Here is a 25,945-nt window from a genome sequence, read left to right as displayed (position 1 = left end):
TTGTAATTTTCTTAAGACTATCATTGACCCGAAAACTCACTGCACCATCTGATTATTTACTTTCTCCTCCCAACATTACTTTTCCTATTTTACTTTTCCTGGCCATTACTTTATCATCCCTACCCTTTTCCCTATCACTCTGGTTCCCATACCCCTGCCAAATTGGTTTAAACTTTGCCCCACTGCTGTACCAAACATACTTGCCAAAATGTTGACACCTTTTGGATTTAGGTGCAACCCATCCCTCTTGTAAAGATCATGCCTTCCCCAAAAGAGATGATCTATATGGTTCTCCAGGAATATTAATACTATAAACAAGAAGATTGATTACAATTTCATTGGAAGACTACATTTCATGGATTGACCAATGTAATGGAAGATATGGAAGATTTAAACTGTGTCTTTTACTTCTGATGCTGCAAGGCTGAGAACTTGCCTATTTTTTTAGAATTAGTAGACACATCTGGTTAACACTATGAGGCCCGGGATGCATATTTAGTAGACACATCTAAATTCCACCTTGGGGCCCAGGACAGTTGAATAGGAAGATCTTATCTAATTTACACTTATGAGGCCCAGAGATGCAGTTTTCTTTTGTTGGTCCCAGACTGTCAAGAGACTTTGCAGATAATTAAACCAAAGAGATCAGATCTGAAGTAAACAACTTTTGGGTAATATAAGCCATGGTCCCACTGCTGAAGTTTGAGACTCTCCAAGAGGTGGCAACATCCGTCAGCAAGACCCAGTCGAGGGAGGTAGAGAAGCTGCTACCGGCGCCCTGACAACCTACTACAAGTGTGCAGTCGTTGCCTCGCTTCGGCAGTTGGGACCAGTCCAAGTGTTGATAAGTATAGTTGGGAAGGGCTTGCATATTGTAGTGTGAATTCAGCTTTAGATTTAGTAATAAAGACTTGTATAAACTGAACTGCTCTCGGTGTGTGTGTCTATTTTCTTTCGGTAGCTCGAACACTGTGACCAATCTAAAACGAACAAAGTGAGAGGTATAAGTTCAAGACAACCAATTACCAGATTTGGAACCAGGCACTGGCAATAATTAAGACTGTGAAATAATGCAACCATCGGCTGGACTTGGACCAGCTTGAGTTGAGGAACAATTTCCCAACGTTATATTTTGTCATTGTCAGTTTCTTTTAAGGGAAGTAATGAAATTTGAAGTTAGCTAATTTTGCTAGGTCTCAAGAGCTGAAAGGCATAATAAATTGGAATCATCAAGATGGTGACATTTGATTATGGTGAACTAATTAACAACAGATTTAGGCATGTTACAATGGTAATAAGAGATAACTGAAGGCCCAAGACAAGACAAAAAAAAACCCTTGGTAATTAAAGTTGGCAACAATTTCCTCCTTGATTCCGATGCTCCATGGTCTCACTGTCAGACTGAGGCAATCCACAAATTGGAATAACACCTTATATTCCATCTGGGCACACTCCAACCTGACTGCATTAACATTGACTTCTCTGGTTTCCATTAGTCCCCCAGCCCCTTATCTCTCCCCTTTCCCTGTCCCTCTGTCTCCTTTCCTCCAGCTCTGCATTCAGAGTCCTCCCCGTCCCCAATCAATTCTCACCTTTCCTCTCCTGTCTTCCTATCCATGTTCAATATTATCTTTTGCTGGTTGGCCTCCTTCTCCCCTAGACCTTTTATTCAGATATCTACCTGTTTTTGTCAAACCATGAAGAAGGGCTCAGGACCAAAACATTAGATACTTTAAGTGTGTGTCCTACCAGTTTACGTGTCTATGCCCCTCTTCAACATTGCTATCATATCTGTTTCCACCATATCATACATTCCACCTGTGTTCACTGGATGACTAGCTGATCAATACTGAATTCTTTAAGTGTCCCAATCACGTCTCACTCTCAGCATCTGTTTTTCCTGAATAAACAACCATTTTTCTTGGTGGTTCTTCTCGGGCAGGGGTTCCCAACCTTTTTGTTGCTCTGTACCCCTTGGGCAATTTTATAGGTTCCTGTGTACCCCTAAAAATTAAGGATAAAAAACACCACATTGTGCAATCTGACTGCAGATTACACCATGTATTGTACAGTAGTGGTTATTCTCTCAGACCCAATGTACCCCCTGAAAAGTTCAAATGTACCACTCACTGGAGGTACATGTACCCCAGGTTGGGAACCCCTGTTCTAGGGCATCATTGTTTACAGACAATACTTAACAATACCACTCCATCTGTGAATGTTGTGAAATCTATGAATGTTTTCAGCCTGCACCAACCCCCAAAGTGAAAGAAGAGCTTGTAATAGATGGCACATAAGAACCATTTTTTCCCAAAAAATGGCTCAAAAATATCCCCCAAGTGAAATTAGGGTGATAATAGTGCGTAACGCTACCTGCGATCATCACCACTGGGTGGCTCACTAGCATCTTTGCCATCTATTGTTGGGGACTGTTGGTAGGGGAAGGGGGGGAGGGGTAGGGAATTGGGTGATGGGATCAGTGTGGGGGCTGGTGATAGGCTGTCGGAAGACTCTCCTAGCAGCCTGCTGTCAGTCCCTGCACTTGTCCCGCTGCTGCCTTGCTTCTCTCCCCCAACCCGCCACCAGTCCCCACATTGATCCCACCGCTGCCCAGGAGCGGGGCAATGGGACAAACGCAGGGCAGCAGGACGCTGGGGAGCGCAGGAAAAAAAATAAAAATACATCAATAGTTACTTGTAATATCTTGAAATATTGATAGAAATAAGGTGTGCAATCATGTCAAATACATTTACTGAAACCATTTGATAAAATAATAAATAAAAAATTACATATATCAATAACATTAAATGCTTACCCATAAATGCACTAAAAATAATTCTTAATATCCCCTGCTGAAATGGGGGGTGGGGGTCTTGTATGCCCATGGGCAGTATGTATCTAGGTCAAGTGGCAACCTAGAGCTACCACTAACATTGCGTCCCTATCAAAAAACCACCCAAAAACGCCACACACCAACCATGCCACAACCAGCCGACATAGCCCTGTAAATTACACACATGTTGCATTAATGTATTCGAAGTCTGTGTTTCTTACCTGCCATTCCATTCCCAGGTGGAAGATGCAAGGGGAGGCTGGCGGGGCAGTCTGTCAGGGGCAGGCAGCCGGCGGGACGGGCAGCTGGCAGGGCAATCGGGGTGGGCAGCAGGCAACTGTCAGAGCCATTGACAGGCAACCGGGGCAAGCTGTGACAGCCCCTCTGGCCGCTTGTCTGTGCCAGCGACTCAATGCGGGATCAATGGGTAAAATGGCATTCTTCCCTATCCTTAATTCCCCATGCAGCTGGAACCACTCTGCCTTTCCTTGGCTGGCGCTGGCACTTGCAGAGTAGTTCCAGCTGTGTGGGGAATTATGGGTTGAGAAGATGGCCAGGTGCCACCTGAGTGCTGGAGCAGCCCTGACATGCTCTGGCATGCTCAAATCTGCCCCGGCAGTGCAGCACTGCACCCCTGGGAGGATGGAGATAAATTTTTGGGCAGTTACAACCTGCCATACTCTAGATACATCTATGCCCGTGGGTCTTGTACGCCATCAAATATGGTGTATATCTTTACCTCTTTTGGGCGCTGCAAGACCTGCTGACTTTCTCCCTCCCACACTTTTGTGTTTTTACTCAGTTCCTGTTTCTTACATTCTGTTTTTGTATCATCTATACATTTTGAAATTACAACCCGACATTCAAAGTAAATGATTATCTATCAGTTTGGGATGTGAATATCTAATCTAAGATTGAAAATTAACCATTCAGTACAACTCTGATGATCCAAAATCATATTCTCCAAAATCTTCAAAACAAATCAGAAATCCTCATTTATCCAAAAACTTTGGAGCCAAACTGACTGAGGATGTCAGGCTCCTGGGCAGGAGTGGGGAGATGTTCATGATTGGCGGCAGCCAGCATTTTTTGGGTGAGAAACATTATTTTAATGCTTAAAAAAACCTTCCCTTGTTGTTTGAACACTGTTACAAGCAATTTTACTATTGCTACTGGGCTGTTTTAAAAAATGACCAGTTCTCTGGAAAAAAACATTTATCCAACATAGGGCCATTTTGGATAATCGGAGTTGTCCTGTATTATATTTCCTATGTTCTGTCTTTCATTGGTTTTGTATTCACTTTCGAACATTTGCTCGTGCACATAACGTGATACCTTATGAAAGGGCTTCTACAATTGAACCAATTGGGGCCACCATTGTAGCGGCGGTTATAGCTCAAGGTTGAAAGAAGATTCGCACACCAAGGGAGTGGAATCGGCACTGGCTTTATTAGGCTGCAGCTCTGCCTTTTATAGGCAGCCAGCCGTGTCACCACCGGGGTGTAGCTTGACCGGGACTGGCTGCTGATTGGCTGTCTGGGATGTGTAGGCCCAGATTGGATCCCCTGCGATCCGCTGGTGGTGATTGGTCAATTCAATTGCTATTCCTGCAGCCTATGGAGCAGGCATCTCATCCTTTGTGCTATCTACCCGATTGCCGTGTTTGAAGGTTATTTGCCGCTACACTGGCTGCATTTATCAACAATTTGTTTGAATTTAACTTAAAGTACGAAAAATGTTCTCGAAAAAACCTGCTATAAACATTATACTGTACTAAATGTCCAGCGACTGGGGTTAATTACTCTTATGTTGACTGGTCTGTATAGTATTGGGAGTTTATGTAACTAAGTAGCATGTAATAACTTTAAGGAATTCTTTCAAAGCAAGAGGTAGGCTTCAATTCTTGTTTATTTGTGCTATTCATAAAGTCTCTATTATTTGAAAAAAATAATCCAAAAAAGTTAACAAAAAGCACAATTTAATCGTAAATTTGAAGAGCACATGATTTCTAAAGATTCGCCTTTGAGAGAATTGATCCAAGTTGTAAACTTACCTTGAAACCCAAAATCTCTTTTTAAACGCCAGATATATTTGTGAGGCCTTAAATTCAGCTCAAAATCCAATCTGCGTTGATCAACCCTTGAAAAACCAATTCGCTGTCCAATCAACCCTTGAAAAACCAAAATCCCCACTACGACAGGTTTCTCAATGATATTTTTATTGAAAACAACAATTAGCACTCTTCAAAACTGTTATCATTGTCTAAAAACAACACCACATTTAGAACCCTTCAAAATCACTCTATCATCTGAAGTAAATAAAGATGACAGCAAACACATCCATACTCTCACTATTTATACAGTCATATGGGCTCCAGTCGGTTTTTGATGAGACAGTTTCAGCTTTGTTGTCAGTGTCCCACAATAAATCATCTTCCACAAGAGTTACCACACTTTTTAAATGATTTTATCAGTCTCTAACTTTGTCCTATGCCTGGAGCATGATCACACAGCATATCAAGTGACGCAGCACACATTGCTGCGCCTTTCGTAAACAACTTTACTGAACTCGACATCCATGCATTCCATTCCTCGCGCACGTGGTCTTTGAATGGCTTGTTCAAGCAGACATTGAGAGGTTGCAATATAGATGTCAAACCACCCGGGATAACCACCATGTATTATGCAGTGCTAATCTACTTTTAGTGTTCTCAGTTAAGTTGCTACAAAGCCAATCCCAGACCAGCAAACTCCGGTACTTGAGTAAACCCCCCTGGTTGCCTGTTCCACACATTGTCTATCAATAGTTTGATACCATTTTCACTCATCCTTCCTTTTTCAAGAAAAAGTACAAAAATACTTGGAGGCAATATCATTTTCAGTTTAATTTTGTGTTTGAAGATTACCATGGGTCTTAACTTTGTCCCTTTGGCCATGCACAATATCACCACGGTAAACCTGGTCCTTTCGTGGTCTTTTCTGCAGTTTTAACAACTTTCCATTCTCAAAATTCATGGGGGTTTTGTTGAGGTTTCCGATATTTGCTAATGCAAACTGGTATTTCTACTGATTCTGGATAGTAAACTGGTGAAAACCTATAACTTAATGATCAAGATCTTTTGGTAGTTTCTGTGCAATTTTGTTTTTTGGCTTAATACCAGATTTTTCTTGTTCATGAAACTATTGCACCAACCTAATGTAGCCTAAAGATCATCACTGATGCCTGAGTGCAAATATTCTTATTTTATTTAGGGCGACTATGTAGCAACCTTGCCTCAGTTCACGTACCCATTCTGCAATGTGATTTTCCAACTCCTCTAGCCAATGAGTGATTCCTTTTCTTAAAGCACATTGCTTTTTTGTTGTTTCTTAAAGACTTCTTTCTTCCTCCAATCTCTTAGCAACTTCTAATGGATATCAAATTTTCTTTCACCTGCACAGTTGTTGGTTTTCTTGACCATTTCTATCACTTTTAACTTAAAGCTCACTTCATATTTTTGTCACATTGTGTTGATGGACCCTCCATGATAGCAATCACCTCCAGTCGATGCCCAGAAGATCAATACACCAGTCAATGGCCCATTTCAGGCATCGACTTGTATGACGGTCAACGGAGCCTCGGGCAGCCAGAAAATGGGGGCAGACTTGTATGCCAAATATATCATAAAACCCTTAAAATGAGGTTGAAAGGGGGAGGGGTTGTCGACTTATATGCTGGTCCACTTATGTGCCAAAATATATGGTACTTCATTAATGGGGTATTTGAAAGTATATGAAAGCAGGAAAGGGCTTTGGCAAATACTAGAGCGCCTCGGATACCCCCCAAAGTTCCTCAACATGGTTATCCAACTGCACGAAAACCAACAAGGTCGGGTCAGATACAGCAATGAGCTCTCTGAACCCTTCTCCATTAACAATGGCGTGAAGCAAGGCTGCGTTCTCGCACCAACCCTCTTTTCAATCTTCTTCAGCATGATGCTGAACCAAGCCATGAAAGACCTCAACAATGAAGACGCTGTTTACATCCGGTACCACACGGATGGCAGTCTCTTCAATCTGAGGCGCCTGCAAGCTCACACCAAGACACAAGAGAAACTTGTCCGTGAACTACTCTTTGCAGACGATGCCGCTTTAGTTGCCCATTCAGAGCCAGCTCTTCAGCGCTTGACGTCCTGTTTTGCGGAAACTGCCAAAATGTTTGGCCTGGAAGTCAGCCTGAAGAAAACTAAGGTCCTCCATCAGCCAGCTCCCCACCATGACTACAAGCCCCCCCCCCCCACATCTCCATCGGGCACACAAAACTCAAAACGGTCAACCAGTTTACCTATCTCGGCTGCACCATTTCATCGGATGCAAGGATTGATAACGAGATAGACAACAGACTCGCCAAGGCAAATAGCGCCTTTGGAAGACTACACAAAAGAGTCTGGAAAAACAACTAACTGAAAAACCGCACAAAGATAAGCGTATACAGAGCCAGTGGGCTGATATCGCCTCAAACTGTGCATCTTGGCGCCTCACAGTTCGGCGGGCAGCAACCTCCTTTGAAGAAGACCGCAGAGTCCACCTCACTGACAAAAGACAAAGGAGGAAAAACCCAACACCCAACCGCAACCAACCAATTTTCCCTTACAACCACTGCAACCGTGTCTGCCTGTCCCGCTTCGGACTTGTCAGCCACAAACGAGCCTGCAGCTGACGTGGTCATTACCCCTCCATAAATCTTCATCCGTGAAGCCAAGCCAAAGAAAGATTTGAACAAGTTGAGATTTGAAGCCAATAGTTTCATGGCAACCTAGCAAAGTGCAGCACACCATACAGTATCAAACTGAGTCAACAAGTTCTTATCTCTGAATAGCTTATCATAAAATAAATACCTTAGACATAAATCACTTCCAACAAATTTTTTGGTATATGAACACATATGAAACAAAACGTACTGCACACACATCATAAATAAAATTAATCAGATACAAACTTGATTCACCTCACTTATGAAAATGTCAACAGTAAAATGATCATGAGCGCACTTGAAAATCCCTCTACTCCTAAGACACGTAATCAGAGAATTAAGTCAATAGTCCATGAACAGCTACTGAAATACGGCTCTACGTACAGCTTTAATAACCATAGTCAACAAATCCTTTTTGTACAGGTTATCAAAAAGTAAACATCAGTTATAATTGTCATCAAACAGGTTTTCTCACATTTAACAATATCAATTCACATTAACAAAACTGGGTAGAATTTTGTCCAGAAACCATTCTCAACCATTACAGAAACTTGTCCTGATATTTAATGAGCAACGTAATGTAACAAGTTAAATCAACACTGCAATGGGGGAGAGGGTGGAGAAAAGCAAACATCCATATAAAGAGCAAATCCAGAGAAAAAATGTTTTTACATGTATGGCAGCAGAATTCATCTTGCATAGACTTTTCTGTGTGATTTACCATTGCAGATAGGGGAAATAGTGTGAAGTGTTTTGAGGGAAGATGATGTCTGTGAATGTGTGAACTATTCAGAAAAAATACTTAAGGAATCTACATGTAATAGGTAAGAAAATTGAATCATACTCATAGCCCAGGTAACAATGAGCCCTAATACTGACAAAGGCTCTGCTGCCGGAGCTGCTGTAATGGCAGCACTGCCGCAGATTTACAGAAACCAGAGTCACAGTGCTCCTGCAGGGTCCAACCACCCAGTCTAACTGTAATCAGCTCCATAAAGGCTTTAAACTGTGTGTTAATGGAGCAGACGGTGGTTTTATTTAAAAATTCTGCGCCTGCAGAGTCTGCCCTCAAGATGGTGGAGCCCATGATCGGCAGCAGCCACAATGGGTTGCAGACTCTGGGGGGGCAGAAAACTGGAACAGGGGTACATAAAACAGAAAGAAACCCCCATTTGAGAAGAAGCAGAGCAAACAACCCACAGTGCTGGAGGTGAATCCATGGAAAATCAGGGACTCTGACTACAAGAGGAGCTTCATGCAATTTCTGCTGATGGTGAATGTCTCCCTAACAGCAGGAAAAAAATCAAATTCCATGTAATACTGCACTGTCTATGACATGACAATAAAGGAATCTTGAATCCTACAATTAAAGACTTTAGTCCTTTAGGCTTGCATATGCAATGGAAATTTGTATAAATTAAGTGAAAACAAAGCATTACATGCTGTTTGCTGATAATGCATTTAGGCCTGAATAATTCAAAAAATGTTGGCATGGGACCATATTCATTAACTGATTATGAAGAAACTGCCCACACAAATATTGGATAATTCAACAGAATTTCTAACCATGTTTGCCATAATACCATGGAAGACTAACTTGTCACTAGAGAAATCAGTTGTAAAATGCTGCAATCTTGCAGCATCTTTGCTGACACTATTACCTCTAAAAGCAGCTATGTTTTGTGGACAATTAAAATACCTTAACATATTCATGCAGGCAAATAAACATGATGTTGAGCTTAATTGATGAGTGCATTTATGAGTTTTTCTTCTATATTTACATATTCATGAAATAACTTCATGAAAAGCTGCATATCAAGTTTTATAATAATGTTTGGTGACAGGATAATGCAAATGAGGGCACTAATGACATTGTGAAGAAAGCATGTTAGCGCCTCTACTTCCTCAGGAGTTTGCAAAGGTTTGGTATGACACGAGAAAACCTGGCAAATTTCTACAGATATATGGTGGAAAGTGTGCTGACCAGCTGTATCATGGGCTGGTATGGGGACACCAACACCCCTGAGGGTAAAGCCCTCCAAAAGGTAGTGGACACAGCCCAGGACATCACAGCAAAACCCTCCCTACTATTGAAAACATCTACAGGGAATGCTGCCAGCAAAAAGCAGCAACCATCATCAAAGATCCACACCACCCAGCACACACTCCTTTCTTGCTGCTGCCATCAGGAAAGAGATACAGGTGCCCCAAGACTCACACTACCAGGTTCAGGAACAGCTGCTACCCCTCCACCATCAGACGCCTCAACAACAAACTCAATCAGGGATTCATTTAAGAACTCTTACTTGTGCACTTTATTGATTCCTTTTATTCTCTCTGTATTGCAGTCGGTTTGTTTACATTGAAAACAGTTCTTAATTTGTTTACATGTATATGCTGTGTATAGTTGTTTTTGCACTACCAATAAGTGGTAATTCTGCCTCACCTACATAAAAAGAATATCAGGGCTGTATATATCAGATGTACTCCAACAATAAATCTGAATATTGATCCATAAAAGAAAGATCTGAGAATTTTTAGATGCAGTGGAGCTAAGATTTGTGGAAGAGACTGGAAAGCCATGGGTAGAACACACCAAAAACCCCTAGACTGATAGAATTGTAAAAAGGGCTAATTTTAAGGGAGTTAGGTAAAAGTTATGGTACAACAATAACAAATTGCTTTGTTAATACACATCTGGACAGCACCAATTCCTACTCAGTGCTTAGCAGATTCAAAAAATTTATTGGGTTGAGAGAGAAACAAATTCCTTCAGTGTAATAATAGAGAACAAGAGGGCATGATTTTAGAAACAGAGCCAAGTCCTAGTTGGGCCATGAAAGAAAATGCTTTGAATCAAGCAAAGATAGGAGTGGCACAGTTGGCATTGCAGTTAGCACAACATCATTACAGTGCCAGCAATTAGGGCCGGGTTTGAATCCTGTATTGTCTGTAACAAGTTGGTACATTCTCCCAGTGTCTGTGTGGGAGTTCCCCAGTAGCTCTGGTTTTCTCCCACCATTCAAAATGTACAGGGGATTGTAGGTTAATTGGGCAGCATGGGCCGAAATGACCTGTTACCATGCTGAATGCATAAAAAAAATTAAATGTAAAATTTAAAAATTGACAAAATCTAGAATAATCCCATTATTAAAGAGAATGAAATTTGGTTAACTGATATGGAACCAAAATGAATAAAAGGTTAAGACAGAAGGGAAATCCTTTAAATAAATAACAGAAAATATTCAAATGTCAAAGCCTCCTCTATCATCCAACAAGGAAACTCTGGAATTTCACTATTCCAATCATTGCTTAAATTCACATACAGAAAATTCCTCGATATCTGGAATTCAAACATACGGCAAAAAAAACCCAGGAAAATAAATAGGTAAAAGAATATGAAAGTTTAAAATTGCCACCACTTAGCTGTTAATTTGCCAATCACGCAACACACAATCTCAAGCAACCGGAAAATTCACTTAACCAGCATCTACAATCCCTAAAGGTACCAGATACCAGGGTATTTTTTTTTATTGTAAAGAAGATTTCTATTCCAAGTTTTTTGACAAACAGCCCTGAAAAGCTGTTTAACAGTTGTTTTGAAACAATGCTTCCCTATTCAAAATAATGTAGTATTTAGTTTCCAATTAATATGCAAAACTTTTTTTCTCCCCCCCAAAGAGCCTCCAAACAAATCCTAAAACTGTTTTTTTTTTTCTTTGGCTTGGCTTCGCGGACGAAGATTTATGGAGGGGGTAAAAAAGTCCACGTCAGCTGCAGGCTCGTTTGTGGCTGACCAGTCCGATGCGGGACAGGCAGACACGATTGCAGCGGTTGCAAGGGAAAATTGGTTGGTTGGGGTTGGGTGTTGGGTTTTTCCTCCTTTGCCTTTTGTCAGTGAGGTGGGCTCTGCGGTCTTCTTCAAAGGAGGCTGCTGCCCGCCAAACTGTGAGGCGCCAAGATGCACGGTTTGAGGCGTTATCAGCCCACTGGCGGTGGTCAATGTGGCAGGCACCAAGAGATTTCTTTAGGCAGTCCTTGTACCTTTTCTTTGGTGCACCTCTGTCACGGTGGCCAGTGGAGAGCTCGCCATATAATACGATCTTGGGAAGGCGATGGTCCTCCATTCTGGAGACGTGACCCATCCAGCGCAGCTGGATCTTCAGCAGCGTGGACTCGATGCTGTCGACCTCTGCCATCTCGAGTACCTCGACGTTAGGGGTGTGAGCGCTCCAATGGATGTTGAGGATGGAGCGGAGACAACGCTGGTGGAAGCGTTCTAGGAGCCGTAGGTGGTGCCGGTAGAGGACCCATGATTCGGAGCCGAACAGGAGTGTGGGTATGACAACGGCTCTGTATACGCTTATCTTTGTGAGGTTTTTCAGTTGGTTGTTTTTCCAGACTCTTTTGTGTAGTCTTCCAAAGGCGCTATTTGCCTTGGCGAGTCTGTTGTCTATCTCATTGTCGATCCTTGCATCTGATGAAATGGTGCAGCCGAGATAGGTAAACTGGTTGACCGTTTTGAGTTTTGTGTGCCCGATGGAGATGTGGGGGGGCTGGTAGTCATGGTGGGGAGCTGGCTGATGGAGGACCTCAGTTTTCTTCAGGCTGACTTCCAGGCCAAACATTTTGGCAGTTTCCGCAAAGCAGGACGTCAAGCGCTGAAGAGCTGGCTCTGAATGGGCAACTAAAGCGGCATCATCTGCAAAGAGTAGTTCACGGACAAGTTTCTCTTGTGTCTTGGTGTGAGCTTGCAGGCGCCTCAGATTGAAGAGACTGCCATCCGTGCGGTACCGGATGTAAACAGCGTCTTCATTGTTGGGGTCTTTCATGGCTTGGTTCAGCATCATGCTGAAGAAGATTGAAAAGAGGGTTGGTGCGAGAACACAGCCTTGCTTCACGCCATTGTTAATGGAGAAGGGTTCAGAGAGCTCATTGCTGTATCTGACCCGACCTTGTTGGTTTTCGTGCAGTTGGATAATCATGTTGAGGAACTTTGGGGGACATCCGATGCGCTCTAGTATTTGCCAAAGCCCTTTCCTGCTCACGGTGTCGAAGGCTTTGGTGAGGTCAACAAAGGTGATGTAGAGTCCTTTGTTTTGTTCTCTGCACTTTTCTTGGAGCTGTCTGAGGGCAAAGACCATGTCAGTGGTTCCTCTGTTTGCGCGAAAGCCGCACTGTGATTCTGGGAGAATATTCTCAGCGACACTAGGTATTATTCTATTTAGTAGAATCCTAGCGAAGATTTTGCCTGCAATGGAGAGCAACGTGATTCCCCTGTAGTTTGAGCAGTCTGATTTCTCGCCTTTGTTTTTGTACAGGGTGATGATGGTGGCATCACGAAGATCCTGAGGCAGTTTACCTTGGTCCCAACAAAGCTTGAAAAACTCATGCAGTTTGGCATGCAGAGTTTTGCCGCCAGCCTTCTAGACTTCTAAAACTGTACATCTCTGGATATACACATGACAAATGATAAATTTGATATTTATAACCATTTCTCCATTTTAAGATCAAGACAATCAGGATTTAATTTTCTGTTTAACTTTAACCAATAGTAACAGAAGTATAAACACAAGTAATTCTCGATATCTTCTACATAATTATTAACAAAACTTTTTTTGTTGAGTGGCTCATGGCTATATTTCAAGCATAAAATTGCTTCAACCACAGATCTTACCAGGTTTGAAGGTGATCAAACAGGACCTGTTGGTACATGTACCCTCTGGGAATATCATTACCTAGAATTTAGATCATGATACAGTCATTAATTATAGCTAAATTTATTCTATAGGAAAAATATTTGGTTTCATAAATTAACTAACGTGCAAGTTACAAATGTGTTATAGATGTATTTAAACAATAAATGATCAAAAATCTGAAAACCTTACTTCTATGGTTAAACAAGTAAATCACAATGAATCCTTCAACCAAAAATAAAGAAGAAAAGTGATCAGGTATTATTGATTTAACCCTTGGGTTGGTCTTGGCAAGACTAATGGAATGAAAATACACCTCTGGGCTGTCAGAGCTAACGGATAACAGCTCTTTGTAATCATGGGGATAAATATAAATATCTGCTTTTCTCAAAAAGATAAGAACATCACTGGCATGGGAAAACCATGACATACTAGAGCAAGAGGGTACATGAAATACAGATTAGAGGTTCACCTTTATATTTAACAAATGGGGATTAATTTAAAAAAAAAACTCCGAAAGTAGTCAGAATCAGAATAATATAGCACAGAAAGAGGATTTTTGGGCCGACTTGTCCATGTCAGCCTTGCTGAGCTCGTCCCATTTGCCTGCATTTGGCGCTCAACACCATTCTCATACATGAACTGGTCCAGACATTTAATTTTTTTTTTAAACTGTACCTGCCTCTCTCAGTTCCTCTGGCAGCTCATTGCATATTCCTAATATTGTGTGAGAAAAACTTGTTTCCTTTAAATCTTTTCCCTCTCACTTTAATCCTATGCCCTCTAATTGTAGATTCCCCTACCATGCGGGAAGAAAAAGACTCCATCTACTATGATCCTGTAAATTTTGAAGGCCACTCCTTGGCCTTCGTCACTCCAGGAAAAACAGACCCCAGCTTATCCAGAACCATTTGGAGCCAGGTGAACATTTTGGGGTTCCTCATTTAAGATGTGCCAATTTTGGAGAGGGTTCAAAGGAGCTTCACTAAGATGATTCCAGGTATGAAAGAGTTATCACATGAGGAGTGTTAGACAGCTCGTGGTCTCTATCTGTTGGAATTTGGGAAAACTGTTTGGAGGGAAATCTCACTGAACATTTTGAATGTTGAAAGGCATGGACAGAGTAGATGTAGAAAGGTTATTTCCAATGGTGGGAGAGTCTAGGATAAGAGGGCACAACTTCAGGATTGAAGGGCATCCACTTAGAATAGAAATGCGTAAGAATTTCTTCAGCCAGAAGGTGGCAAATCTGTTGAATTTGTTGCTACAGGAGATTGTGGCAGCCAGGTCATTAGGTGTATTTAAGGCAGAGATTGACAGTTTGATTAGATAGGGTATCAAAAAAATATGGAGAGAAGGCTGTGCAGTGGGGCTGAGTGGGAAAATGGATCAATGGATCAGCTCAAGATTGAATTGTGGGGCAGACTTGATGGGCTGTATAGCCTATTTCTGCTCGTATACCTTATGGTCTTGCGACTAAAGCCCTCCAGTCCAGGAAACATTGATGTGAATCCTTTCCCCATCATCTCCATCTAAATCACATCCTTCCTTGAGAACCATATAAAGCTACAGTACAGAAAACAGGCTATTCAGCCCTTCTAATCTGGGCCAACCATTGTTCAGCTAATCCCAATAACCTGCTCCCATTCCATAACCCTCCAGACCTCTCCCATCCATGTATCTATCCAATTTATTCTTTAAACTCAAGATCAAGTCCGCACCCACCACATCAGATGGCAGCTCATTCCACATTCCCACCATTCTGAATGAAGAAGTTCCCCCCACTGTTCAACTAAAACCTTTCCTCTTTCACCCTAAAGCCATGTCCTCTTGTATTTATCTCTCCTGATCTCAATGGAAAGAGCCTACTCGCATTTACTCTGTCTATACCTCTCATAATTTTGTAAACCTCTATCAAATCTCCCTTTATTCTTCTTCGTTCCAAGGAATAAAGTCCTAACATGTTTAATCTTTCCCTCCAACTCAATTCCTGTGGACCTGGCAACATCCAAGTAAATCTTCTCTCCACTTTTTTAATTTTATTGATATCCTTCCTGTAGTTAGGCGACCAGAAGTGCACACAATATTCCAAATTTGACCTCAACAATCTTATATAACTTCAACATAGCATCCCAACTCCTTTACTCAATACTTTGATTTATAGACCCCAAGCTGTCAAAAGCTGTCTTTACAACCCTGTCCATCTGCGACACCGCCTCAGGGAACAGCTATCACCAGGTCTCTTTGCTCCTCCACACTCCTCGGTGCCCTGCCATTTAACAGTGTACATCCTTCCTTGATTTGCTCTTCCAAAATGGAAGACCTTACATTTGTCTGCATTAAACTCCATCATCAATTTACTGGCCTATTCTCCCAATTGGTCCAAATTCCTCTGCAAGCTTTGATAATCTTCCTCACTCTCTACTATGCCACCAATCTTTGTGTCATCAGTAAACTTGCCGATCCAATTTTACCACGTTATCATCCAGATCATCGATATAGACAACAACAATGGTACCAACAAAGATCCGTGAGACACACCACTCATCACAGGCCTCCAGTCTAAGAGGCAACCATCCACTACCACTGTTTTCTTCCATACAGCCAAATGTCTTGTTCAGCTGTAACATGACCTCCCAATTTGAGTACTCAATGCCCTGCCCAATGAGGGCAAGCATGCCATATGCCTTCTACACCACCCTGCATATCCATTCCACCACTTTCAATGAATCTGTAAATGTACTCCTTTCTTGGCCTCTTCTATTCAATGTGCACTTGTCAGAGTTAAATCCCATCTTCCATTCCTTTGCCTTATTCATATTTAGATGCTGTTGTACCCTTAGATAACTTTTTTTCTGTCCACACCACCAATTTTATTTTCATTGGCAAACTTGCTCATCATACCTCTTACATCCTCATCTAAGTTGTTAGTTTTCATAAGTAATGGGGGCTCAGCACTGATCCCTGATGAACACCACAGGGACAGGTCAACAATCTGAAAAACTTTCAACCAAATTTTATATTCAACTGGTTAACTCACCTTGAATTACATCTAATCTCAGTTTCTAAACCAGCCAACATGCAGGACCTTGCTGAAGTACATGTAGGGAATGTCCTCATTAATTCTCCTGGTTACTTTATTTAAAAAAAACTCAGCTTGTTTTAATACTACCATGGATTTTGTAGTTATGCATGTCCAAATGCCTTTACATCTAATCTCAGTTTCTAAACCAGCCGACATGCAGGACCTTGCTGAAGTACATGTAGGGAATGTCCTCATTAATTCTCCTGGTTACTTTATTTAAAAAAAAACTCAGCTTGTTTTAATACTACCATGGATTTTGTAGTTTTGCATGTCCAAATGCCTTTAAGAGCATACATATAATATGGAACTTTTTTTTGCATTTGGAGTTTAAGCATTTAGTCATATTATTACATTATTTCAAGAAAAGCCTTAGCTGTCAGACTCCAATCATTTGTTTGATGCCAGTGAACAATGAAAACCCTTCATGTGAAGATGAATTATTCACCAGATCAATTTTACCCAAATCACATTAATTACTATGCTCCAAAATAGGAATACTATGCTTGAATCTACTCCAAATTTACTGTTCCACTACTTGGGTCCACTTGTCAACATTTTAAAATCAATCTTTTTAGCCAACTTTAATTCCAAAGCAGACTAGTAAAATGCTTACCATTTCTAAAACCCAAGGAAGTCCAAGCAAGACTATATAATTTACAGACTAAGTCAAAAAGTAATAACAAACATCATGAATGAATAATAAACTGTTTGATCAATGATTTGATTAGAAGTTAATTGAATTGTTTTTAGATAAAGTCAAATTCCAGTAAAACTAAACTTTCCTAGTTAGGGATTATACTAAGGCTAAGTCTAATAATTGAACCCAAGAAACATATCCAGTGAATGCACACAAACATCAATAGTTTTTTCTGCATTTTGGAAAAGAATAGTACTAGATACACACTGATATTTTTAAAACACCTTTCAAAAGAAATTAATTTAAAATTTGGATATATAGCCTTCATTGAGACTAGTAATGTTGCTCTCCCTGACTCTTAAAATGAAGGGAATTTAGTTTACAAATGTACACAAGATTAGGTATAAGAACATTTAAAACTGTCCTAGCGTTGCTTTCTCTGGTCTGAAAAAAGGCCTGCTTTTATATTGGAACTTGTGTATATATAAAATGATGCAGTATTTTGAAACACCATTAAAGAAAATTTGCACCTCAAAAACAATTATTCGTTTGTAACGGATTAAATGAATTCAAGAATGGAGATTTTAAAAAATTATTATTAAAAAGGTACATGAAATTTCCCTCACAATGTAAATTGAGCTCTGGCCAGTTCTACTGTGTTATTAACACAATTTTCTACTCTCATTGATGCTGACCGACAAAAGAATTTTCAGATTTCTTCTTCCCCAGAGGCAATGTCCTGTATTTTATCAAGTTTCTTTCTTTGTTAATCATCTTCATTTAAGGCAGAAATTGGTAAGTTCTTGATTAGCCAGGGTATTAAAGGTTGGGCAACAGGGCTGATCAGGAAAATGGATCAGCTCATGATTAAATGGCAGGACACACTCGATGGGTTGAATTGCCTATTTCTACTTTTTCGACTTATGATCTTATTAACCAGACAACTCCATAAGAAACAGGATAAGCCCTGGCTTCACCCCTCTGTCCTATATTTCAACCCATACAGTTCCTGCAACTTAAAATTAAGTTTTCTAATTTTCCAACCTTTGATAAAGATCCTCAGAAGAAAACATTTATTTCCTTATGTTTCCTGGTCTGCTCAACATTTCCAGCATTTTCTACTTTTATTTCACATGTCAAGCATTTGCATTTTTATTATTATCTTGAATTAATTATGCTCTTTTTCAGATTCTAATCAATCTGTTGTGCATTTCCCATTTGTTTCATATCTGCATCACAGACAGGCAAACAACCAGTTCATAATTTGACAAAATGTTAAGTGTAAAATTAGACAAAAAAAATTTCACCTGAGGCCATCTGCCATTAGACAGAGCTCTCTGCTTTATTTCTTCAACTGTTTTTCGGCGTGAATGATGGTCTGATCGAGATACTAAGACTGGCTGAATATACTTTATCAAAGCTGGCAAAAAAAAGATAATATATTTAAATCAGACAAAATATGAGGATCTTATGTGAAAATAGGAACCCTGTACAATTTTAACTTATGCAGTTTTTAAGCCAAATCATTACCAGGAAAATAAATTTATGTTGTATTTAACAGGAACATACTTTTCAGATAACTTGTTTTGCCCTCATCATTCAGTTGGAAATCTGTTGTGCCAAAAAGCAACTATTAAAAACCACTAACATTTTGCAGTTCTGTACATTGATACAAATTTCTGGACAAGTCCATTTGTGGGAGGTACTCAATTACAATACTTCAAACTAACATTTAAAAAGTAATCAGCTCAACATACAGTTCAACTCCAATTATCCGAAATGGTCGGGACCATCTCGGATAAATGGTTTTTTAGGGCAAATGGTCTTTTTTTTTTAAAAATAGCCCAGGAGCAACAGCAAATCACTTGTAACAGTGGTTAAACAACAACAAACAACAAGGGAAGGGTTTTTAAGTATTAATATCCAATTCTCACCAAAAAATGCTGGCCACTGCCAATCCCTGACAGGTCTCCAATGCCACTGCCGATCACCAAGACCTCCAAACTACCGCTGCCGATCCCTGATACACCCACACCATTGCTGCCGATCCCTGGGAGGCTTCCCGGGCCAGTGGAACACTCATTGATGAGTTGGCAGGTTCCTGTCTCCCCAGTTACCAGACTCCAAATCTTTCCCTCGGCCTACTGCACACCAGGGAGACCAGTGGATGAGGGGAGGAATCAGAGTCAACACCGGGAGCTCCAGTGTGCCAAAGAGGGAGGGAAGGGAATAGGTGGGTAGGGGAGGGGAAGGAACGCCACGCCACTAGGCCCGAGGTCCCGCTCCTGTCCGGGAGGCCATTCTTGATGACACCGGGTCAAGGGATTCTTCCAACCACTTGTGGTTGGAGACAGGGACTTGCAATTTGAGAGGGAGAATTGGAGAGAAAACTCAATAGGTGAAGGTAAAGAAGAAATGGAAAGAGAGAGGAGAGGGAGTTACCTGAAACTAGGAGAATCGTCATTCTAATTTCATGTGTAATTTTTTTTCCCAAATCTGTGAAGTCAGTTCAGCTCTGGAAAAATTTTGGATAAATGAGAATTTAGGAGAATCTGATTTCAGATGATCAGAGTTGTACTGTAGTTTGAATTTGCATTGTTGCCATGGTTGCAAATGAAACAGATGCACATCTTTCCTACTGAATTATTTATTTGTTAGTCAATAGTCTCTTTTCCACTGGCATCCCAGTTAATTGGCTGTGCAGTGTCCTGGGATAGGAAGCCCTTTGTGCCATTTCCACTGGGCCATCCTTAACTGGGACACTAATTGCTTTACCACTGAACATTATTCATCCCCAAGGATCAGAGTGTTCTACCTTCAACTGGAAACAGGTGATTTTCTGCTGTCCCTTTTCCACTGGTTTTATCAGCATGCCAGCGTCAGCAAACATGTAGGGGTGGAGGCAGTTAATCCCCGGCATGAAATGACGTCATTTGATGCCCGCGTTCGGACAAAGTTCCTTTTCCACTGGACCCTGTCCTAGTAAATTCCCAGTTGCTGGGACAGAGTGCCAGTGGAAAAGGTCCCATGTGCGGGTGGATGCAACTTGCATAGGTTGGAAGTCGAAGACTACCTGTAACAGGCCATTTCGGCCCATGAGTCCGTGCTGCTCAATTTACTCCAAATTGACCAACAGCCCTGAATGGTCGAAGGAAACTGGAGCCCTCAAGGAAAACCCATGCAGATACGGGAGAACGTACAAACTCCTTACAGTCAGCACAGGATTAGAAACCTGGTCCCAATTACTGGCGCTGTAAAGGCGTTGCACTAATCGCTAAGTCAACCGTGCCACCAATGAAAGTTAAAAAAGACATTGAGGCTGAAAAACAAGAATAAAACAGTAAGAGACATCACCCAAACTTTAAGATTACCAAAATTAAGATTGGAAACATCATTAAGAAGAATGTAGTGGTGAGCTCAGCAATTACAAAAGGACTGGTAGGCCAAGAAAGACTTACACACTGTTGATGACAGAAGAATTCTTATCATATTACAGAGAAATCCCCAAACACCTGTCCAACAGATCAGAAACACTTCAGATGGCAGGTGTGATTGTCAGTGACTACTGTCTGCAGAAGACATCATGAACAGAAATACAGAGGCTACACTGCAAGATACAAACCACTAGTTAGCCACAGAAACAGGATGGCCAGATTACAGTTTGTCAAGAAGCATTTAAAAGAGGCTGCAGAATTCTGTAAAAGGGACTTGTGGCCAGATAAGACCAAGATTAATCTGTATCATAGTGATGGCAAGAGCAAAGTGAGAAGACGCAAAGGAACTGTTCAAAATCCAAAGCGTACCACCTCATCTGTGAAACATGATAGGGGTGTTTTGGCCTGGGCATGTATGGCTGGCACAGGTACTGGCACACTTATCTTCAGTCATGATGTAACTGTTGATGGCAGTTGCAAAATGAATTCTGAAGTGTATAGAAACATCTTTATCTGCTCAAGTTCAAGCAAATGCCTCCATACTCATTGGAATGCATTTCATCCTTCAACAAGACAATGATCCCAAACCTACTGCTAAAGCAATAAAGGTGTTTTTTCAAAGCTAAAACCTGGAAAATTCTTGAATAGCCAAGTCAGTCACCTGATCTAAATCCAACTGAGTATGCCTTCCATAGGCTGAAGAGAAAACAAGGGGACAAGTCCCCAAAACAGGCAGGAGCTAAAGATGGCTGCAGTCGAAGCCTGGCAGAGGATCACCAGAAGATACTCAGCACCTAGTGATGTTTATGAATTACAGATTTCAAGCAATCATTGCATGCATAGGATATGTAACAAAGAACTAAATAGGACTATTTTAATATACATATCATTGCTTTGTCCAAAATATTATGGTGCTCTGAAATGAAGGCGCAATATAATACCTAAAGGGCTCAAGCCTGAAAAGGTGGTTATGTATCATTGTTTGATCTATTGAGTTTCTCCAGCAGTTTGTTTTCACTTCAACCAGTGTCTGCAGAATTTTATTTCTGGAATGAGGGGACCATATATAAAAAGTGCTGTAATTCTACATGGTCAAACCAAAATGTATATAAATAACCTTGAATAAAGTCTGGAATGCACACAGGGAAAAATAAAGGATTTTTTTTTATATAAAAAGCATCTTTATACCAAACATTATGAAGAGCACTGTATATTCTATTTTCATTTTTAAAAAGTATATGTCCTCCTTTAAGGAGTTCTAAAATATTCCAAATCCTCAAGATTACTGCTGATTTTTAAGCCTGTTCCTCAGATTCAATACTTAATTACTGTTTCATAACCAGGTTTCCTGGTCATTCTGTTTTACAGAATCTGAAATAACAGGAAATGCTGATAACATTCAGCATACCAAACATCTGTGACACAATTAATTGACCAGATCACTGGTCTTTCAATAGAGCAGGGAATAGTTAAAAATTTGATAGTCCATCCACATTAGTCTATAACTAGAAACGAAGGTTAAATGCTGCATGGAAAGTAGAGCATATTTTTAAATAATCCTTTAAAATTCCCAATTGCCATCCATAACAAAATTTGTGGTCCAATTTTAATAATGGAAACCAGCTTGGAAATAATTATTCTAAATGTGAACTGCATTTTTTGATCTATGGTGAAAATGGAATATAAATACAAACCAAACTGTTGGAGGAACTCAGCGGGTAAGGCAGCATCTGTAAAGGCAAAAGGATGTCACATTTCCTGTGGGGAAATAGCCAGTATAAAGAGGAAGAGGGAGAAGTGAGGTGGAGTCTGGGAGGTGATTTCACCTGATTCCACTTAAAAGACAGGTGGAAATCAGTGAGGGTGGGAAGTGAGGAGTGAGATTAGAACACAATGCTGGTGGGCAATTGGTAGAAATCGATAAGGAGAGATGGTGGCTGTTCTGTAGACCACCTGCACTGTACTCTGCTTGCAAATGCCATATTAAGCTCTTGGTTACATGCCATTTTCTCTCCCCTTCCCATCCCCATAGAGGAAACATTACACTACTGACTATATTCTAAAGGTCCCCAAGTAGGAGAGACAAAGAAGAATAGCTATTTCAGGAGATTATACACATGCAAAACTCAAAGGTACATTTAATAGGAGTCTAATTGTTCTCATGCAAACAGGGATAATAACTATTAAAAGCAGAGGATAAAGAATTTCTAAAATATTCCCAATATAACTGTAGAAAAGTAAATTTTTGGTCCACAAGGGAATAGGCTTTATAGGATCTTATATAGCAAAGGAGAGAGATTTCTGGATCTGGTCCTGAGGAATCAGGTGGATCAAGTGGGTAGGGGAGCACTTAAGAGATAATCATAAAAGTGAACTTGTACTTCAATAGCAGAGGGATTGAAGGGATGGTTGAAATCTGGATGTACTGCTTGTAGATGGGGAAAGAGGCAAGTACCAAAGTCTTCATCGAGAGCAAAATAGATCAGTGAATGTAGAAAACATGCAAGATCACAGAGAAAAAAACCAATAGATAGTAACAGAAGGTAAATAGCAGGCAAAAGCATGACAGGCCGAAGGGACTCTGATTTGAACGGCAGTGTGTTACTTGACCTAGCGATGGGAAATAGAAGTGAAAGAAGCTGTTTGATGGAGAAAGTGGGATGTGTCAAAGGAGAAGTTATTGAAAGCGAGGACAAGTTCTGTCAGCTGGAGGAGGGTAGTGGTACGGTTGGGTTGGGTTTGTTGTCCAGGAAAAAATAAAGGACTTTGAAGTGTTCAAAATGGGAAACAGAGGTGTATAGCAATTAGATGTTTATGGTGAAGATGAGACAGTCAAGTTCCGGGAACTGGAAGTTGTTGAAGTGATAGAGGGCATATGAAGTATCCCAGATGTAAGTGGTGAGAGAGTGGATCAGGGGAGACAAAACTAAGTGGATACCAGTTCGGTGGGGCAGTAGCATGTGGAAACAATGGGTCTACCGGGACAATTGGGTTTGTCGATTTTGGATAGAAGGTAGTTAACCTGGCAGTACAGGGTTGATACACACAAAAAAATAATCACAATTTCATTTAATGTTTTAAAGCATATTCTCCAAGGTCATCCCACTTTAAGAATAAAGGAGGAAACATGTGCCTGGAGGCAGCGGAAGTCCTAAATGAATACTTTGCTTCAGTGTTCACCAGAGAGAGTGACATTTATCAATGGGAGGTCAGTTTTGAATATATGTGCTGGAGCATGTTGAGGTTAAGAGTAAGTGCTAGATCTTGAAAATATTAGGATTGACAGGTCCCAGGACCGGATGAGATAAACCCCAGGTTACTACAGGAAAAGAAGAGATTGCAGGGGTACACAATGCCTCACGAGCCAAATTGAGTTTTTTTTTTAAGTAGTAACAAAAGAAATTGATGAAGGTTGTGATGTAGAGTTGGCACAGATAGGTTATAGTAAGGCATTTGACATTGTAGAAAGCAGAGGGTAGGTAGTAGTAGATGGAACATATTCTGCCTGGAGGTCAGTGGAAACACAATGCTGGCAAAACTTAGCAGGTCAAAGATAGAGATACATAACCAATGTCTCGGGCTTGAGCCCTTCATTAAGGTATGCTGACCTGCTGAGTGTCTCCAGTATTGTTTTTTAATTCAACCAGTGTCTGCAGAATTTTGTGTTTTACCCCAGTGACCAGTGGAGTTCCATAGAGATCTGTTCTGAGACCCCTGTTCTTCGTGTTTTTTTTCATAAAGGAACTGGATGAGGAAGTAAAGGGATGGATCAGTAAGTCTGCAGATGACATGAAGATTGGAGTTGTTGAGGAGAGCGTGAAAGTTGTCGTAAGTTATAACAGGATATAGGATGCAGAGTTGGGTGAAAAAGTGGTAGATGGGAGTTAAACCTTATAAGTGTGAGGTGATGCATTTTGAAAGGTCAAATTTGAAGGTAGAGCACATGGTTAATGGCAGGATTATTCACAGTATGGAAGAACAGAGGAACCTTGGGGTTAAAATCCACGAGGTTACTATGGAAGTTGATAGAATGCTTAAGAAGGCTTATGGTATGCTGGCCATTAGGGATTGAGTTCAAGAGTCATGAAGTAATGTTGGAGCTCTATAAAATTTTGGTTAGACTACACTTGGAATATTGTACTCAATTCTGGTCGCTCATTACAGGAAGGATGTGGAAACGATGGAGAGGATGCACAGGAGATTTTCCAGGGTGTTGCCTGGATTTGAGAACATGTTTAATGAGGCAAGGTTAACAGAGCTAAGGCTTTTTTCTGGAGCAAAGCATGAGAGTTAGTCTACAAGATTAGGAGACAGCCAGCACCTTTTAACCCAGGGTGAGAATAGCAAACACTAGAGGACATCTGTACAAGGAGAAGGAAGGAAAATTTAGGGGAGATGTCAGGTGTGTTTTTTTTTAAAAAAGAGTGGTGGGTGCCCGGAATGCATTATCAGCGTTAGTGGGAGAGACTGGTACAATAGGGACTATTTTAAGTCTCAGACAGGGACATGGATGCAAGAAAAATAAAGGGTTATTGGTTTTGAGGTTAGGAAGGTTTAGTTTATTGAGTAGGTTTATATAAGTTGGCACAATATGGTGGGGCAAAGGGCCTGTACAATGCTATAATATTCTATATTGTATGTTAATTGCTTAAATAAACACAGTTCTAAAAACACAACCTGGCTCTATCCAGGCCTAAGCAATTAACCTGCAGCTATCAGCTGCTAACACGAATAGCTCTCTCCTTCACTTATGGCACACCATGACTAGAGCATGTATTGTTGACAAACTAACAATTAGTAGGATCAACTTCAAATCATACATATTTTCATGCAAATCTACATCTATTTTTGCTAACCCAAAATCTTACAATCTTCCTTCCCAACAGTTGGAAAATGCAAATCACATCAGCCTTGCTGAATGTCCAAGCCAAGATATAATCTAAACATCTCAACTTTCTAATTAAAATTACTTTCAGATTGTATTTTTAACATTTGTAGCTTCCAAAGATCAAAGATGGAGGTCATCAATGAAAATTAATGTAGGTAAAGTTATAACAACTACCTGTAAATCTTGATTATATTGTCGTCTATGATAAATTCTGAGAACATTTTCAGCTACATCTCAGGCTAGCAACGGGGATTTAATCACAGAGAGGTGTATGAGCTAGACAGCCAACTATTCCATTAGTGCAGTGGTTCTCAACCTTTTTTTTCCACCCATACCACTTTAAGTATTCTCTATGCCATCGGTGCTCTGTGATTAGTCAGGGATTGCTTAAGGTGGTATGTGGGTGGAAAGAAAATGTTTGAAAACCACTGTTTTAATCATATCTAATTGACTCGTTATGTGCACAGTTTTATAACTCCAAAGGAAATGGGCCAATGACAATTTTTCTCAAGCAAAATATTTGAACAACAACTGAGTCTAGAGCAGTGATTCTCAACCTTCCCACTCACAGAGCACCTTAAGCAATCCCTTATTAATCACAGAGCACCAATGGCATAGGGATTACTTAAAGTGATATGTGA

At 40.6% G+C, this 25,945-nt stretch overlaps 1 protein-coding gene across 3 annotated transcripts in view; it reads right to left on the bottom strand.

The window, feature by feature from the left end:
* Positions 1-25,945, bottom strand: part of lpcat1 (lysophosphatidylcholine acyltransferase 1) — a 126,095-nt gene that overhangs the window by 60,743 nt on the left and 39,407 nt on the right. For all 3 annotated transcript variants that reach the window (XM_069914208.1, XM_069914209.1, XM_069914207.1), the window contains exons 4-5: positions 18,290-18,402; positions 13,242-13,302 (exon numbers count right to left, since the gene is read on the bottom strand). In XM_069914208.1, coding sequence (XP_069770309.1) covers positions 13,242-13,302; positions 18,290-18,402 — 174 coding nt within the window. The remainder of the gene's footprint in view (positions 1-13,241; positions 13,303-18,289; positions 18,403-25,945) is intronic.

This window comes from Narcine bancroftii, chromosome 1, assembly GCF_036971445.1.
Source record: "Narcine bancroftii isolate sNarBan1 chromosome 1, sNarBan1.hap1, whole genome shotgun sequence".
In the NCBI taxonomy this organism is placed as follows: domain Eukaryota; kingdom Metazoa; phylum Chordata; class Chondrichthyes; order Torpediniformes; family Narcinidae; genus Narcine; species Narcine bancroftii.
The sequence above is the reverse complement of the archived record's forward strand: the minus strand, read 5'-3'. Positions and strand labels throughout refer to the sequence as shown.